At 43.4% G+C, this 19,598-nt stretch overlaps 1 protein-coding gene across 1 annotated transcript in view; it reads right to left on the bottom strand.

The window, feature by feature from the left end:
* Positions 1 to 19,598, bottom strand: part of SYTL3 (synaptotagmin like 3) — an 85,801-nt gene that overhangs the window by 59,085 nt on the left and 7,118 nt on the right. The window contains exon 2 of the mRNA XM_089676283.1: positions 2,026 to 2,254. Within this exon, the coding sequence (XP_089532409.1) occupies positions 2,026 to 2,135 (110 nt within the window). The 5' untranslated portion in view covers positions 2,136 to 2,254. The remainder of the gene's footprint in view (positions 1 to 2,025; positions 2,255 to 19,598) is intronic.

Here is a 19,598-nt window from a genome sequence, read left to right as displayed (position 1 = left end):
GAACGGAAATGGCAAGAGGAATATACCAAGCATTTTTAGTCTGGTTAGCTGACATTTGTTTTGGTATATGAAGTTCCAGAGTTGTCTGTATAACACACAAAATTTTAATTCCAAAGAATAACATTAACATCCATAAGAGTATTGGCATAATCACTAACCCTTTTGGATTATGACCTGAATTGGGCCATTACACAATGGTTTCCAGTTATTGTTCTGTATGCAGTGTAAACATGTGTAAACATGTGTATGTTGTGTTTGTGTTACACTCATCTTTTTGTCAATCCAGCGCCAAGTGTCCTCTCCAGCACATAGCTGCCAACACTTTTCGGTTACACTTTGAGCATACTGACAGTGTGGTTAATGAGGAACCAGCACTCCTAATTGGTGCCTGCTTTAAATGGTGAAGCAACATACGACTCGGTGTTCAAGCACCATGTCACTACACCTAAGTTAAGGCTATCCCATGCCTTCAGTGTCAACCCCCTGTGTTCCCCATGCAATTGAATGACTGTGACCCCTGTGTACTCCATTGACCCCTGTACTCATGTGCCTCCAGTAACCCCCAGGCAATCTCACTGTTTCTAGTGACACTAGCACTTCTGTGCCTCCAGTGACTCTGTGACCCCTGAGTACCCCAACAAACCCAGTGCACCCACTGACCCCTGCACTCCTGTACCTCCATTGACCCCTTGTACTCCTGTGTGTTGTCATCCAAGTCACAGCACCAATATGTTGTCATATAGTGAATGAGGATTGAAAATTATTGTTATAATTATTGTTGTTGAGGCTAGAGTGTGCAATGTGGAATGCAAAACTCCTCTAAAAAAAAAAAACATTTTCCTACAGCAACTTGGTTCTCCAGAGAGGTTCGCATTTATTGGATGTCAACAAAGAACAGAGTCCACAGAGTATTTGCAAATAATACAATGAACATCAACCTTCAGGGTCCCATTCAAAATACTTAGTCTTTTTCTGTCACAGCAAGCATAGAGGCACTACACTATCCAGCATATATGTTCAATCTACAATATGCACCTACTGTAGGTAGCTTCTATGTATGCAATAATTTGTGTTATAATTTAGACCTGTGCTTTCATTATGATGATCATCTCTAGATCATGACCCCTCTAAAACTCCTTCCCCGCCTGAATAACCAGTTATTAACCTTGGAGCAGTTTCTGATTGGCTGACAAAACACTTTTATTTTTAATCAAGATGAAAAGACCAGTTAAGGCCAGCTATATTGTTTAGAACTCTCTTTACTCAGGACAGTAAACAATCACCCATTTGGCCAATTACCATTTTTAGAATTGGCATAGGAATAACCTTCTGTCAATCTTGAAGACCTATCTTTTAATATGTATGCATGTCATGCACATCAGGAACATATATATGTAAAAATAAAATTATATTTACAATATACTACACTGTGTCATTAATGACCACTGCACTCCCGTATCTCCAAAGACTATGGTAACTCCTGTGCCTCCATTCACCCCTGCACTTCACTGCCTCCAGTGACCCCTGCACACCTCTGCCACCAGCGACCCCCTGCAATCTCAGTGTCTCCAGCACTATCAGCTCTTCTGTGCCTTCGGTATCTGTGTCCCCTGTGCAACCCAGGGCCCCTGTGCCAACAAACAGGATAATTTAAACAGCCACAGATCCTCTTCATGTCATTGACCTAAAACATCACCAACATGAACATAGGTAACATTGAAAAGTAATATGAATGTATTAATAAATATTTTTCTGTACAAGTATACATGCTTTCATGACCACCCATATTGTTTTCTATTGCTGAAAAACGGTATTTAACCTTCTAGTTTCAGATGTAGAAAGCTGTTTGTAGGACTACTAACTAACTGGATAAGGAATTTCACACTTTTAAATGCCTTCTTTAGCTATACATTATTTATTAACGATGTACAAAAAAGATACACTTTTACCTTTTTTTATTTTTTTTATTTCAGCACCCATTATTGTAGTATGAATAGTAGATAATAATAAAAAAATCCACAATACCTTATTCTTTCATCCTCTGATTTTCGAAGTGCCTGGTCTCGATACAAGACGTCAAGTACCTTTTCTCTTTCGAGTTCCTTCATAAAGCTTAGATCAAAATCAACAGCCATCTTCGTTCAGGTCTAGCAATATCTCCAACTGCTATTATGTGCTTTAGCTGTACTGCAGCTTTCATAGATGTCTGCACTTGATTGGAGTTACTTCTCTGTTTGCTTAATGTGCTATTATCCTGAGACAGAAGAGAACATCCACTCAGCAGAGAAGAACTGAATTATGAAGCTCAACTTTTCACATCTCTGGAACAATGCAGATAAATCAATAAAATTTCTTCTCCGTTCTTAATCATTCTGGGAGTACACCTAACCAGTCTTAAACAAAATTTGGTTTATCTATGCTTTTACCAAAGAATGTTCAGCCCATTGGAGACTTGAAATACAGCATGTTTCTTCTCAAAATAATAAAAAAAGTGCATGTTTAAGAAAAAAAGCTTACCTATTCAGAAATAAAACAAATATGCGGTTTAATATTGTTACTTCTGGTCTTAAACCCATAATGTAGCTGTGGGAAACATAACCACTTACTTGTGATGACGTGCCAAAACTTGGATGATATAATGAGCAGTAGCTAAGTAGAGTCATTCATTAGGCACAGCTTTCAGACCAAATGAAATAGCTTTGCTTTCAGCACTCAGCCTCCACTGTAAATGCAGAAAGTTGATCTCCTCTAGAGTTATATGTCTACGCAGCAGCAAGGTATTTATTGTACACAATGTTATCAGGAGGTATTATGATTTCAGTTATATTTTGTGTATTTTGTGCACTGTGTACCATATTGTTCTTTTAGAAATAATACCCAAGACAAACTGTCTGCATCAAATGCAAATAAGGCATCAAGCGTGGTGTTTTTGAAACGTCTTAGCATTTACTATGTAAAGAGCAAAGTTACAGTACAGTAGAGAAGGGTTAAGAATACTGATTTCTCACCACTACCGGTACTGAGAAAATAGCAACAAGGACCAATAGCGAGGGTAAATCTCCCCACTGGAAATCCATATCTATAGCAATAAAAACCTGACAGAGATTCTCAATCTTCCACATTATATCCAAAACTAATAAAACGTTTTGGCTTTAAATACACTATAATGCATCCCAATTGAAAGTAACACATTTCAACATATACAGGGATGATGAAAGTTAATATACCCTATATTTCCAAAAGTATTGGGACGCCAACCTTTACAAGCACAGGAACTTTAATGCCATCCCAGTCTTAGTCCGTAGGGTTCAATACTGACTTGTCCTACCCTTTGCAACTATAACAGCTTCAACTCTTCTTGTCCACAAGGTTTAGAAGTGTGTCTATGGAAATGTTTGATCATTCTTCCAGAAGCACATTTGTGAGCTCAGGCACTGATGTCGGACTGGCTCCCAGTCTAATTCATCTCAAAGGTGTTCTATCGGGTTGAGGTCAGGACTCTATGCAGGACAGTCAAGCTCCTCCCCCCCAAACTCGTTCATCCATGTCTTTATGGACCTTGCTTTGTGCACTGGTGCGCAGTCATGTTGGAACAGAAAGGGGCCATCCCCAAACTGTTCCCACAAAGTTGGGAGCATGAAATTGTCTAAAATGTCTTGGTATGCTAGCGCCTTAAGAGTTCCCTTTACTGGACAACCCCTGAAAAACAACCCCACACCATATTCCCCCCTCCAACAGTCTTTACACTTAACTTTGCACTTGGTGATGTAAGGCTTAGATGCAGGTACTCAGCCATGGAAACCCATTCCATGAAGCTCTCTATGCACTGTTGTTGTGCTAATCTGAAGGTCACGTGAAGTTTGGAGGTCTTTAGCTAATGACTCTGCAGACAGTTGGCTACTTTTGCGCACTGTGTGCTTCAGCATGCACTGACCCCGCTCTGTCATTTTACGTGGCCTACCACTTCGTGTCTGAATTGCTGTTGTTCCCAGTTGCTTCCACTTTGTTATAATACCACTAACAGGTGGCAACCTATCACGGTACCATACTTGAATTCACTGAGCTCTTGAAAGCAGCCCCATTTTTGCACAAATGTTTGTAGAAGCAGCCTACATGCCTACGTGCTTGATTTTATACACCTGTGGCCATGGAGACCATTGCATACAATGATTTGGAGGGACATCCCAATACAATTTGATTAGTTAGGTCTGCTCTGGGCTCTGTAGTTATGGGATCAATTATTTCCTCCTGTCTCCCAGGGGACACTAGGACATAGTGGGTGGGAGAATGATCCCAGCCTGCATGTTAATACTGTATCTCGCAGCTAAGCCCTGGTCAATGTGGTAGATGACCAGCAGGGGACTGAGGGGAGTATAAATGGGCTAGAGTCCGGAGCAGAAGGTCTATTGTTCCTGGGGAAACAAGACCCAGCCTGAGGGCTGTGGCATCCCTGGAAGATCTGCATGAAAATGCAACCACCTTTATTGGGGTCCTGGCTATTGCTTGTCTGGGGGACCTCTGTTCTACTCTCACGGAGCATTGCATTCACAGAAAGCCTCATGTGGAGGCTTACGCTCATCCTATCCATGTTCTACCCAAAAAAAAAAAGAGTTGCACAGCCTGTTTACTGACTCAAGTGTGTGGAAATATTGTGTGTCTGGCTGCCAAGTGCTTATCAGGGAATGCGGGATCAAAGATTAGCATGCGATTTGAAATGGAATGCGATTCCTGTCTAAATCGCATGTGGTTTCCCCACTGCTTCAGTGTGAACCCAGGCTTGTCCTAGCCAAACAGGAGTGGTGCAGGAAACCTCCCTGCAGGGATCCCATGCCGAGCAGAAAGTGGGCATGCGAGGATAATTACTATGGAAGCAGATGGTCCATATTCTCAGTGGTAGGAGTGGAGAGAAAGCAGCGGGGATTTGAAATCCCTGGCACTTGCTCTTTTCTCCTTGCAGGGATAACAATTCAGGCTAGAGGACTTTTGATTGGTCAGCACCATTACATGGACAATGCTGGCCAATCAAATGACGTCTAGCCTGTCATCGCTGCTAGGAAAAGAGAGAAAGCGGCAGGGATTTCAAATCCCCAGACGTTTGAAGAGGCTTTCTCTCCTACCACTGAGAATATGGAGCATCTGCCACCATAGTATACATCCCCACATGCCCACTCTCCGCTGCGGGAAACCTCCCTTCACTGCTCCTGTGGGAACTCTATGACAGCCTGGGTTCACACAGGAGCAGTGAGGAAACTGCATGCGATTTGGACAGGAATCGCATTCCTGTTCAAATCACATGCTATTCTTTGTGGTGCAGTTTGTGTCCATATATTTTGTACTGAAGCAAATTGAACCGCAAAGTATCGGTAATCAATATCAACAAGTACTTGGCCGAAAGTATTGGCACTCGTACTCACTGGTAAAAAAAAGGGTATAGTTGCAACCCTAGTTTTAACCCTCCTTTACTCTATCCACATGTAAAACAAAAAAAAGTTTTGCCTATACATACAATTTTAGAACTGATGGCACTATTTGGGCTGGTTCTGGAGTGTTGATCTTAAATATCCTCATTGCCACCCCAGGCCTGTGATCTGGTAGTACAGCATAGAAGGTCTGTTTTGTATCTTCCTATCTGTAACTATAGTAGAAAATATATGGGAAATCTTGTGAAACATAGCAGAATGTGAATAGCAAACTAAAGAAAATCTGAGGATGCTGAGGGATTGTAAAACTGAGACAAAAATGTAACTATATTAACTCCTTCCAAATTGCAAGGTTGTTAGAATTTATCTATCACTTAAAATAGGGAAGTCTATACCTAGCCCCCTGAAAAAATGGTATACAGTACTGATGACCACTGGTAGGACTGCAGAGGTGTGGGTAAAGCAAAGGTTCTGGCATATACAGTATCTCACAGAAGAGTCCACCCTTCACATTTTTGGAAATATTTATTCTATCTTTTCATGTGACAACACTGAAGAAATGACACTTTGCTACAATGTAAAGTAGTGAGTGTACAGCTTGTATAATAGTGTAAATTTGCTGTCCCCTCAAAATAACTCAACACACAGCCATTAATGTCTAAACCACTGGCAACAAAAGTGAGTACACCCCTAAGTGAAAATGTCCAAATTGGGTCCAATCAGCCATTTTCCCTCCCAAGTGGGGAGCAGGTGTGTTAAATTTGGTGTTATCGCTCTCACTTTCTCATACTGGTCACTGGAAGTTCAACATGGCACCTCATGGCAAACAACTCTCTGAGGATCTGAAAAAAAGAATTGTTGCTCTACATAAAGATGGCCTAGGCTATAAGAAGATTGCCAAGACCCTGAAATTGAGCTGCAGAATGGTGACCAAAACCATACAGCGATTTAACAGGACAGGTTCTACTCAGAACAGGCCTCGCCATGGTCGACCAAAGAAGTTGAGTGCGCATGCTCAGCATCATATCCAGAGGTTGTCTTTGAGAAATAGACGTATGAGTGCTGCCAGCATTGCTGCAGTGGTTGAAAGGGTGGGGGGGGTCAGCCTGTCAGTGCTCAGATTATACGCCGCACACTGCATCAAATTGGTCTGCATGGCTGTCATCCCAGAAGGAAGCCTCTTCTAAAGATGATGCACAAGAAAGCCCGCAAACAGTTTGCTGAAGACAAGCAGACTAAGGACATGGATTACTGGAGCCATGTCCTGTGGTCTGATGAGACCAAGATAAACTTATTTGGTTCAGATGGTGTTAAGCATGTGTGGCGGCAACCAGGTGAGGAGTACAAAGACAAGTGTGTCTTGCCTACAGTCAAGCATGGTGGTGGGAGTGTCATGGTCTGGGGCTATTTTGAGGTGACAGCAAATTTACACTGTTATACAAGCTGTACACTTGCTACTTTACATTGTAGCAACGTGTCATATCTTCAGTGTTTTCACATGAAAAGATAGAATAAAATATTTACAAAAATGTGAGGGGTGTACTACCTTCTGTGAGATACTGTAAGTGTAGGTAGATTTAATCTATATGTGGAAACATGACAAGACATTTCTGGGTATCTGAAAACACTAGCATCTACCAGAAACCATGTTGAGTCAAAATTATAGTTGTGGTTTGGCAAAAGGTTATGAAGGTTCTGGTCTAATTAACAGCAAAATGCACGGCAACCTATACACTACAGCAAATACTGTATGTGTATATGTAAATATAATTATGTCGCTGATATTTAAAGATGTGGCTATATACACAAATCTGGCTAATACTTATGATGTTAGAACTGCTTTTTTAAAATTTAGTTCTGCACTGACATCACCTTTTTTGCATCTAAAGATAATAACCAAAAAGTGTCCAAGCACTTTTTTTGATTAAAAATTGTGACATCGTTAGCAATTTCTGCTAATTTCAAGATTTCAACTAATCTGCTGACATTTGATATTATTGTTGATAACTGGAGAAGTTTAGTTTTTTTTCTGCGCCAAGGCTATTTACAGAACACTGGGGAGGTTTTTATTTTAATTGTGCATTTGCCATTTACAGAAGAATGTCTTTATGGGTAAGAACCACTGCCAGCCTGTATCTTCATGTATAACATTTGCATCCATAACATTTCATGTGAATTATATCTGGGTAATGTTCACCCCCGAAATGGCCTGCTAAGTAGTCCCAGGTTCTCTTTCCTAGTTAATGTAAAGTTAGCCAGGCACACCACCACAGTCATGGCTCAGTGATCAGTCTAGGGGTATCTTTTGATGCCTTACTGTATGTGGCATTTGGTTAGGGTACAGGGAGCTGAGGAATACTCCAGAAAAAAGAGTGCAATTATTATAGGACACTCTTCACTTTGTTTAAACTTCTTTGAACAGTCCCCCTAGAAGCAACTAAAGGGATGAGTGGCAATGACACCCCAAAAAGGAAAATCCCAATCCAAGCAAGGACTGGCACTGATGCACAGAGGGATAGTGGCAGCAAACAGTTGCTAGGATTCCACACTCAGGTCTGCACTCACAATGTCCCTGGATACTCGGATGCCTTTTTCCAGTATCAGACAGATGTGAACTCCCACACAAGATCCCCAGTGAAATCCCTCAATCAGTTCCAGTATGTTCAGAAAATAGCCCCCCCTCCCCCCGCTCTGGCTGAGCTTGATGAGCTCCTGTAAAACTGCAGCAATACCTGCTCAGGACTGCTGCGCTTCAGACCGGGAACTTCTCCTGGACAAGAACCCAGATGCTCCAAGTCCCAGACAGTGTATGCACTCCTCAGTCACCTAGCAGGCATCCTCCCTCATTGATTGGCCGAGATCACATAAATATTCAGTGTGAGGGATTTCCGGCATGAAAAATCGTGATCAGGAACGCACATGCGCAAAAGAGATTCCGCAGAAGAATTGCCGGTTGTGCGCAGGCACGCAGGAATGCACGATCACGCACATGCACGCACACGTGCACACTCACGGCAAAGATTGTCACCAGGCGGGCCATTTAAGGAGTGCCTCTGCTCAGATTCAGTGCTGACTGGTCTTCAGCTCCCCCCTGTGCTGCTTGCTCCTGTACGATTCCATTGTTGCTGTCCCAGCTTGTTCCTGACCCGACTCCGATTGCTCTCCTGCTCCTGGTTCCTGACTTCGGCTCTGCTCCTGACTTTGGCTTCTCCTTCTGATTCTGTACCGCGCTGCCCGACTGTTTATGACCCCGGCTATCCTATGACTCTGCTCCAGTCCTGTGTCCTTGCTACCTACCTTGCTCTGCTGCACATCTGGCAATCCACTGAACCTGCCTGGTCTATTTCTATGGTGCCCAAATCAGAGCATACTCTGCCTATCAAGGTCATCATCTGCAAGAGCCGCAAGCAACAACCAGTGGCGCTCTTGTCCCTCTGGTCCCTAGACTACCTCTGTTCCAACCTCAGCGGGGTCAGGGCTAGTGACACAAGTGAGGCCGACCTTGTCAATTCAGTCTCCCATCAGGTACGTGACAGTACCAGTCAGCCAATGATGGAGTCTGAAAGGGAGGCCTCGCAACTGGGGGACATTCGCCAAACAGTAACTACCTTGTTTAACGTGAGACACGATCTGCAGAAAAACTTCGAACACCTGGAGAGTAAACTGTTAACCGACTCTAATGTCCTCACAGACACAGATCTCATGGCAATCTATGATGCAGCCACTCAAACAGAGACCAGTATGATCATTGAAACCTCTACCCTACTGGAACCCCGGGTGCCTACACCTGAGTTCTTTACAGGAGACCGCCGGAAGTTCAGGACGTTTCGTAACTCCTGTGAGTTATATTTCACCCTGCTTCCCAGGACCTTCTCTTCATCAAATACTAAAGTGGGATTTATCATCACACTTCACACTTCTTAGAAATGAACCTCAGTCCTGGACATACCATCTCCGTGAACAACATGATCCGGCCCTAACTTCAGTGGACTAATTTTTTACAGCAATGGCACAAATCTATGCTGATCCCTTCCAGGCGCCAAACAGCGGAATCTATGCTCAGTAAGCTGTAGCAAGGCCAAAGTGTTTCTGAACGGAATTATGATGTGGGGGAAAGAGAGTTACTAGCCATCAAGGCAGTATTGGAAGAATGGTGCTACTTACTAGAGGGAGCATCCCATCCTATTCTCATCTTCACGGATCATAAAAACCTAGAGTATCTGAAAACAGCAAAACGCCTCAGGCCACGACAAGCAAGATGGGCACTATTTTTCTCTTGCTTCGTCTTCCATCTGACATACCGTCCCGGATCAAAGAATGGGAAACCTGACGCACTCTCCCGTATGTTTCCCGACCCAATTGTGCAGTCTGAACACGACACAATTTTACCAGCCAAAAACTTCTTACTTCTCCAGACAGACCTTGTAACGCAGATAAAAGAAGCCCTGGAAAATCATCCACCTCCCATAAATATGCACCTGCAATTAAAGGACGGTCTGTACTTCCACAAGGAACAAATCTTTGTGCCTGAAAAACTTCGGACTCTTCTTCTCCAGAGATGTCACGACCATCCCTTAGCAGGTCACTTTGGGATTCACAAAACTTCAGATTTGTTCTCTCGCTCTTTCTGGTGGCCAAACACAGCAAAGGATTGCCAGGACTATGTGAGATCTTGTCTGCCTGAGGAACAAGTCTGATAAAGCCAAGACTTGGGTCCTGTTCGAATCCTTGCCCGTACCAGAAAAACTTGGAGTATGATCTCCATGGACTTTATTGTCCAACTTCCCCCATCTGAGGGATTCACAACTATTTTTGTAGTAATTGATCGCCTGTCCAAGATGGCCCACTTCATTCCCTTCAAAGGGACTCCTTCTGCCATGGAAACTGCCTCCGCTTTCATCAAGAAGATCGTAAGACTACATGGCTTTCCCCTGAATATTATGTCTGATGGAGGAGTGCAGTTCACATCCAAATTTTGGAAAGCTCTGTGTGAGGCATTAGAGATTGAGTTACGCTTTTCCACTGCTTATAACCTGCAAACAAATGGACAAACGGAAAGGACAAACCAAACTCTGGAGCAATATCGCCGATGCTTCTCCTCATATTCACAGGATGACTGGACATCACTCCTTCCATTAGCGGAATTTGCGTACAATAATTCCATCCATTCCGCCACCAAGCAATTTCGTGTTTCAAGTTTTATCCTACCCGGGATATTTACTAGACTCTTGTTCGGACAGATTTCAGTGAGTTATTCCTAAAAATTACAGGTCTACAATAAAAAAATACATATTTCCATGCAGAAAAATGTACCACTTTCAGCACAGAAATATGGACAGAATCATACCGCTAGGGAGGTTAAAGAGGTATATTAGTTTAAGCCATAGAAATATGCCAATTCACTAAGGCAGTACGGTCCCTGCAGCATATGTATTAATACAAAAGAAAAAAGATGACTAGAATACTAGTCAAAGGGAAGCTGCTTTCACAGGACACTTGTGGTGTATCAAAAACAACTAAGTTAAATTAAGTAAATTCAAAATATCTTTATAAATGTCAAATACTGAATGAAAATAGTATAAAAAATCACACACATATATAAATATCCTTCTACCATTAAAAAATACAATGTTATGTATAGGATATTTATATACACTATACTGCCAAAAGTATTGGGATGCCTGCCTTTACACGCACATGAACTTTAATGGCATCTCAGTCTTAGCCCATAGGGTTCAATATTTAGTTGGCCCACCCTTTGCAGCTATAACATTTTCAACTCTTCTGGGAAGGTTGTCCACAAGGTTGAGCAGGGTGTCTATGGGAATGATTGACCATTCTTCCAGAAGCACATTTGTGAGGTCAGGCACTGATGTTGGACAAGAAGGCCTGGCTCGCAGTATCCGCTCTAATTCATTCCAAAGGTGTTCTATCGGGTTGAGATCAGGACTCTGTTCAGGACAGTCAAGCTCCTCTACCCCAAACTCATTCATTCATGTCTTTATGGACCTTGCTTTGTGCACTGGTGCGCAGTCATGTTGGAACAGGAAGGGGCCATCCCCAAACTGTTTCCACAAAGTTGGGAGCATGAAATTGTCCAGAATGTCTTGACTCCTTAAGAGTTCTCTTCACTGGAAGTAATGGGCCAAGCCCAACCCCTGAAAGACAACCCCCACACCATAATCCCCCCTCCACCAAAATTTACACTTGGCACATAGCAGTCAGGCAAGTACTGTTCTTCTGGCAACCACCAAACCCAGATATGTCCATTGGATTGCCAGTTAGAGAAGCATGATCCGTCACTCCAGAGAACACTTCTCCACTGCTCTAGAGTCCAGTGGTGGCGTACTTTACACCACTACATCCGACACATTGCACTTGGTGATGTAAGACTTGGATGCAGCTGCTCGGCCATGGAAACCCATTCCATGAAGCTCTCTATGCACTGTTGTTGTGCTAATCTGAAAGCCAAATGAAGTTTGGAGATCTTGAACTATTGACTCTACAGACAGTTGGCGACTTCTTTGCACTTCTTTGCATGTGCTGACCCCGCTGTCATTTTACGTGGCCTACCGCTTCATGGCTGAATTTCTGTTGTTCCCAGTTGATTCCACTTTGTTATAATACCACTAACAGCTGACCGCGGAAAATGTAGTAGCAAGGAAATTTCATGGATGGACTTATTGCACAAGTGGCAACCTATCACGGTACCACGCTTGAATGCACTGAAACCCTGAGAGCAACGTATTCTTTCACAAATGTTTGTAGAAGCAGTCTGCCTGCCTAGGTGCTTGAGTTTATGCATCTGTGGCCATAGAGGTGATTGGAACACCTGAATCCAATGATTTGGAGGGGTGTCCCAATGCTTTTGGCAATATGGTGTATGTGTGTAAGTTTTGATAGTCTTCTCATTCAATATTTGACATTTATAAACAAAACAAATCTTCTCCCTGCAAGGTAAGAGTATAATGTGCTAGTACACTAGCATACTAGCACATTATGAAAGACTTACCTGAAAACGAAGCCCTCCAGCTGTCTCCGCTTTTATCTTTACCTGGTCTTCCTTCCGGGTTCGGGGGCTGTGGCCATTTGACTGGCTGAGCCGCAATGTCGTCACTCCCATGCACGCTGTCCATTGAGAGCGCAGTGCATATACTCCAGTGACATAGCTGGCACTGCTAAAGTCATAATTTCAAAAACAGTGCATGTTTAGGAGGTATTTACTATACCTACAGGTAAGCCTTATAGTGTGGAGTGTGGACATTCACCCTTTCTATTTGTCCTGTTTACCATTATCATTGAAAGTGAAATGAAAAACAAATCCCAAATGTTGGGTTGTCCCCAGAAAATAATAGGGGGGACATCTTCCAATGAGGACACAAATGGCAGAAAAAAAAAACCTGACAGGGGTTATAACCTTCCATTACTCTATCCAAAATTAAACATAATGTTTGGCCTACACTTTCAAGCAGCCTTTCCCAACCTTTTCAACACAGAGGAACCCTTGAAATAACTTTTCAGTCTCAGGGAACCCCTGCTAAAATTACAACTCATGATACATTCATGTGATGGTCAGTGGGAAGAATGATCCTCACGCTTGTGGTCATTGGGAAGAATTACCCCTTTATAGATAGCTAAAAAGATCAGTTATGTCAGTGGGAAGATATCTCTAAAAAGTGTGAAAAAGCAAGGTATCCTCACTACATATATGACATATATGTTCTAACAAAGGATTAGACCATTGTGATATGCATGTGCATTGTATTATGTTTGGAGTGATTGGGAAGTTTTATGCAGCAAATGATGTATATGCTTGTATATACACAAAGAAAGTCTCTAAAAATCTGGCGAAATGACAGGAGAAAATAAGTATATTTTACTGCATGTAATGGGGTGGATTTACTAAATGTAATGGGGTGGATTTACTAAAGGTCCATACAGTGAGCACTTTGCAAGTGAAGTTGCTCCAGAGCTTAGTAAATGAGGGGGAGCTCTGCTGACTTCCATCATCCAATCGTGCAAGCAAAAATGCTGCTTTTTTTCCCCTTGCATGTGATTGGGTATTCTTTGTAAAGTGACGCTTTACCTCATGTACTAAGTTCTGGAGCAACTATAGGCATTTTTTTTTTCATTTTGGATAGAGTAATGGAGGGTTATAACCCCTGTCAGTTTTCTTTTTTTTTTGCCATCTGTTTCTGTTTCCCCGTTGGAAGATGCCACCTCTATTACTTTTCTGGGGACAACCCAAAATTTGGGATTTTATTTTACTTTTGCTTTCAATGATAAAGATCCAATGGCTGCACAGACAACAATAAAATCCTGACAGGTGTTCTAATCCACATCCACTCTATCCAAAACTAAAAAAAAATGTTTTCCTTTAGTAAATCAACCCAAATGATTTCCATATTTAGGTTCTGTGCATTCTGTTGAGAGACTACTGATCCAAAAAGGCAGGAACTACTCAAAACTGGCTATTATATTTTTACATTCCATAACTAATGAAGGAAACACATGCCAGCAAGCAGCAGGGGGCATAGGGAAACGTTCTCCACTTTATATTTAAAAAATGAAACACTAAAGTAGACCAGTTCCAAAATGGGTCAGGAATTGGTCAGCAATAGCAGGGCAGGCAATCCAGTAGGCAGCAAGCATAAAACCTGTGGTGTCACTAGGGTTGGTGTCACCTAGTATGGTAAAACATGGTGTCACCCTCCCAATAATTTTTTCCTATATATGTTTGCCCCACTGTAGAGCACTGGGTGGGCTAGTGTATCTGCACTGCTCCTCCCCCCCTAGCCTGCCACAGTGCTCTGTCTTGCCGCTGTGCAGTGACAGCAGGACAGGGCAGTAGACACTGAGCAGGCTAGTGCATCGGGCTCTCTTCTCCTGTCTAGCCTGCAACAGTGCCCTGCAGGGTGCTGGGCAGGCTAGTTTCAGAATGATAGCATGTGGTCAAAGTGTGCACCCCAAACTGGCCCCTGTAAATGATCTGGTCAGTGCACTGAAACAGATGGGGGTGACACCATCACAGTCTGATATCACTACCTACTTGCTGGTGTCCGCCAGTGGTAAGACAAGGGCAATCAGTGCCCAGGATGAAGATGTCAAATTGTGCCCCCCCTTCCCAGACACAAGAATTACCCCCATAATTTATGTCAGTGGACGGAATAATAATCCCCAGCATTGGTGTCAGTGGACTCCACAATAAGTCCCAGCATTGGTGCCAGTGGATGCATTAATAAACTCCAGCATTGGTGTCTGTGGACTCCATAATAACTCCCAGCACTGATGCCAGTGGACGTATTATTAGCCCCCAGCATTGGTGTCAGTGGATGCATCAATAAACCCCAGAATTGGTGTCAGTGGATGCCATAATAATCCCCAACACAGGTATCAGAGGATGCCATGATAACTCCAATTATATTGGTTTCAGTGGATCCATTATTAACCCCCAGCACTGGTGTCAGTGGACGCATTAATAAACTCCAGCATTGGTGTATTTGGACTCCATAATAATTCCCAGCATTGGTGTCAGTAGATGCCATAATAAACCCCAACACAGGTATCAGAGGATGCCATGATAACTCCCAGCATTGGTGTCAGTAGATGCTATAATAAACCCCAACACAGGTATCAGAGGATGCCATGATAACTCCAAGCATTGCTGTCAGTGGATGCATTAATAACCCCTAGCACAGGTATCAGTATTATTAACCCCCTCCCCTACATTGTTGGTCAGTGGCATTGAAACTTAACCCCACCCATGACCACCAATGTGGGGGAAGGGGGTCAACTTTCACTGACATTGCTGCAAATGCAGAAGGGGATGGTGGGTTAAATTTTCACTGCCATAAGGGCTAATGCAAGGTGGAGGGGGGGGAGGGGTTAATATTCACTACCATGAAGACCAATGCAGGTGGGGGAAGGGGGGATTAAATTTTACTGCCGCTGACCTCCACCCACCACCTGCATTGGAGGTCACAGCAATGTTAACCCCTTCCTCAATTCCAGCCTGCTCCAGTCCCATTCCCCTACTTTCTATGCTCTAGTGTTGGACAGGGAACAGGAGCAATGACAATCAATCTAGCCAGCTGAGTTTACCTCAGCACTCACTTGCTCCTGGTCAGTTCTCTTCTTCTTCTTCTAGAAGTTCAGCTGAGCGGGCGGGCAGACAGGCAGGCAGGCAGACAGGTGGGTGGTGCAGGCCGAGGGGGCGACTCAGGCATGGGGTGGGCCGGATCTCTGAAACTGGCAACACCCTCATCCCACCCACACAACAAGAAACCTACACCAAGAAGAGATCCAGTCCCACAGCTGGAGGTAGGGGGGAGCGCAATCCTCCTGCCAGCAGCTATTGGAACCCCTTGTCCTGGTTCTGGTGTCACCCTCTGGCAGGTACCACCCGGGTGCAGTGCACACCCCCTGCACCCCCAAAGTGACACCACTGTATAAAGCAATAAATCAAGCAAGGGTTTGTAATAGCATGGCAGATAGTCTGTATACCTTGATCAAACTCTGATCTACCTATTTTTTGTTTATTTTTTATTACTACTTTTATTATTTTTAAACACACATTTGTTTTTGTTTATATTTTTCTCCTCTAGCAAGGATAAAAAGATACAATGTATGTTTTTCTCCATTCAAAAGGAAATAAAGCACAGGGGTGGGCTGTACAGTGACTGATCAGAGGCTATCACAGTGATCAGGTGATCATGCTTCCTGATTCCTGATCCTTAGAACAGGACTTCGGGTTCTCAGTGAGAACAAACATATATACGAATATATGCTGCTTCATGGGAGAAGATCTGCTTCTTTGAGGTTGCATATATGTGTACACATGACGGGAAGGAGTTAATAACCTGAAAGTGAAAAACTCAACACCACGTTCACTGTGGACCACATATGAATGTATACATAGTTATTATATGCCTTCTTGATTACTTTTTCTTAAAACAGAATACATTTAATTCAGCTAATCTTTCCTCACAGTTGAGCTCCTCCATGCCTGCTATCAATTTGGATGGCCTTCTTTGCTCTTTTTCCAGTTCCTCTATATCCTTTTTATGAGCTGGTGTCCAATAACAGATGAGATCTTACCAATGATTTGTACAGGGGCAAACTAATGTCTCTCTCCCTCTGGAGTCTATACTTCTTCTAATACAAGAAGGTTTTTTGCTAACTTTACAAAATTGCATCTTGGCATTGCATGCTATTATCAAGTCTATGAACTACCCGAATACCCAGATCCTTCTCAACCATTGGCTCCCTCAGCTGTTCTCCTCCTTGAGTGTATGATGCATAATTCTTGATTTTGTCTCTGCTATATGGAGAGTTGAGCTCTGACATGCCTTACCCATTGTTTGCCGTATGACCGTAAGAACATGTAGCATATTTTTTTATTGTATTTTGTGTCAATCCAGAGGTTTGAGAATGAGCAAGGGTTATTTGGCAAGGTATAGAGAAATCAAGTAGCTTTGCTAGCATCTGAAAAACTCAGTTTTTGAAGCTTCCGTATCAGTCAGAACCAGCAGACATAGTGAAAAGTATTAATTTGTCTCTATGTAGTGCTACCCTCATGAGGGCCGCTGTGTAATGAGTATCCCTAAGCTTCCCTCCACACAGCCAGACAAGTATTTCTTTCACACAGACTTGCATCCAAATGCAGTGGCCAGTCCTTGGTTTTGTTATTTTATTAGGGGATTTCAACTTGCATAGGGAAATAGTGATTATGGGATGCCCAGTTGGCTTGAATCAATGAACCAGCAAACACAAATGCTCCTGCGCTTGGGGATGGACTCGATGCAGGCTACAACCACATTAAAAATGTCCTGGAACATGCACACCTTGCTGCCCTCAAATGGACCGGGGAAATCCAAATATACTGAATGAGGAAAGACAAAACAGAGGGCGCACAGGCCTAGTGCATTACCATAAAAAATGTTTAATAAAGAAAAACTTATGTGTTGTACTCACAAAGAACAGCTGGGTCAACACAGCGCTGAGTAACAGTCCGCAATAGGGAGTATAGACATCCAAAAGGCTGACGCGTTTCGAGGACTTGCCTCTTCCTCAGAGCCCATGAGGAAGAGGCAAGTCCTCAAAACGCGTCAGCCTTTTGGATGTCTATACTCCCTATTGCGGACTGTTACTCAGCGCAGTGTTGACCCAGCTGTTCTTTGTGAGTACAACACATACGTTTTTCTTTATTAAACATTTTTTATGGTAATGCACTAGGCCTGTGTGCCCTCTGTTTTGTCTTTCCTCATTCGGCTTGAATCAATGGAAGGAGGATACTTCCTTCCTATGTACAAAGGCAGATCCTGGACTGTTCTTTTCCGAAAGCTGTCAGCTGTTGTGGATTGGTAGCAGCTGCCCTTTACAGGCGAGGAACTAGCAGCCCCTTAGAAATCACTTTACTTCTCGTAGCTACATGCATTGATGTCTTCTCTCCCCTATAGAGCTGCTTCCAGCTCCACAGCCTGCAAGCACTACCAGCCCTTCTGACTTCTCTGAAGATCTTCCGGGACAAGGATTAAGGATTGAGCCTAGTGGTTTCCCTGGAAAGCTTGCTGCATGTGGCAGTCTTTCCCCTTGTAGATCCCAGAGTGTGCTGCTGTACACACACTGTCCTCTTTGCTCCCTGCTGCTCCAGGCCTTGATCCCATTCATGCCTCTCCACTGAATGTATCCTCTCAAGTCAGCCTGAGCCTAGCCTGGAGGTCGGCCCCCCAGATGTAGGACACCCCTCCAAGGCACCGACAGTTGCCTGAGAACTCCATCTTCCATCTGACTCTCCCATATTTATAGACTAGTCCACCACTCTACCAGGGCCTCCAAGCCTGGGATTGGATGGATCCCCCATGAATATGCGGATAAGGCCTCCACCCCTTCCTGCTTACCAACTTCTGGAAGGTTCTATGATCCTCCAGAGTCAGGAGGAGCTGATGGGCCACAACCTGTTGAGTTATCCAGCTGACCTGCAATAACCTGACCTCAATCACGGACTCATACAACTACCATGAGTCTTACACAATGATTTTACTTATGATACACTGCACTATTCTAGTAGCACACTAGAGGGTGCAACACATACCCTCCCAAATCACTAAGGGGAATATCCTGGAACATATCTAGTAATGCTAGTTGGAGCTAAGTATCATTGAACTGCTCTCCTGAACAATATCCCATAGAGAGCAACATGAAAGCTGAACTCCAGATTTACCTACAGTCTGGAGCAGTTGTATAGGCTCCTCTTCTTTACTTAAATTGCTTACTCATGTGTAAATTACAATCTTAACCAAGTCAGATACAGTCTGCTTTATTTCCAGGCTGGAGGACTATCAGCATAATCTAGTCTATTCTATCCCATCACCTTATTGTCCTTGCCCTCCTTTTCATTCAATGGATTTCAGTTCTTTCAAATAAGATGTCTAAGCATTACATATGGGCATTACCTAGGATGGTCTTCATGCAAATGCAACCTGCCTAGGAACTTCCACACTTCAAAGCTGACAGTTATCCATCATGTTATTTGAATAACTCTTCCCAGGAGCAAGCCCATTGCTTGTAGTGGGGTCAAGGGTTCCAAGAGGAGCACTGGGCAAGGTGCTGTGATGTTAGCAAGCCCATTACTTGCAGGAGGGCTAAGGGCTCTAAGAGGAGCACTGGGCAGGGTGTTCTGATGTTAGCAAGCCCATTACTTGCAGGGGGGCCAAGGGTTCCGAGTGGAGCACTGAGCAGGGTGCTGTGATGTTAGCAAGCCTATTACTTTCAGGTGGGCCAAGGGCTCTAAGAGGAGCACTGGGCAGAGTGCTGTGATGTTTTCAGGAGATTATATTAAAAGAACCCTGCTGGCCCCTCCCACCAACAATATTCTGCCTGCATTGCACAGAGAACCACAGAGACCACAGGGTCTAAAATAGTGTACCCTGCCTTCGAGATGAATGTCATAAATATGATACTTCCATAGAAGGGTGTCCCAGATGCACACTGCTACCAGTAAAGTCTGCCCACTGCTTTTATTAGTCACAGTAAATAGCTGAATATTCAATATGCTCTAATTATCCAGTCATCTTTCTGAGTGCTCTAGCTTACTTTAGTCTAATTTCCTGACTGGTCAGCAATAATTGCCAGTTAGAAACCAAGAACACTGTATACATCCCATGACTACAGTGTTGA

This window comes from Staurois parvus, unplaced genomic scaffold (assembly GCF_062004578.1).
Source record: "Staurois parvus isolate SC_StPar_1 unplaced genomic scaffold, SC_StPar_1.0 ptg000165l, whole genome shotgun sequence".
Taxonomy (NCBI): domain Eukaryota; kingdom Metazoa; phylum Chordata; class Amphibia; order Anura; family Ranidae; genus Staurois; species Staurois parvus.
The sequence above is the reverse complement of the archived record's forward strand: the minus strand, read 5'-3'. Positions and strand labels throughout refer to the sequence as shown.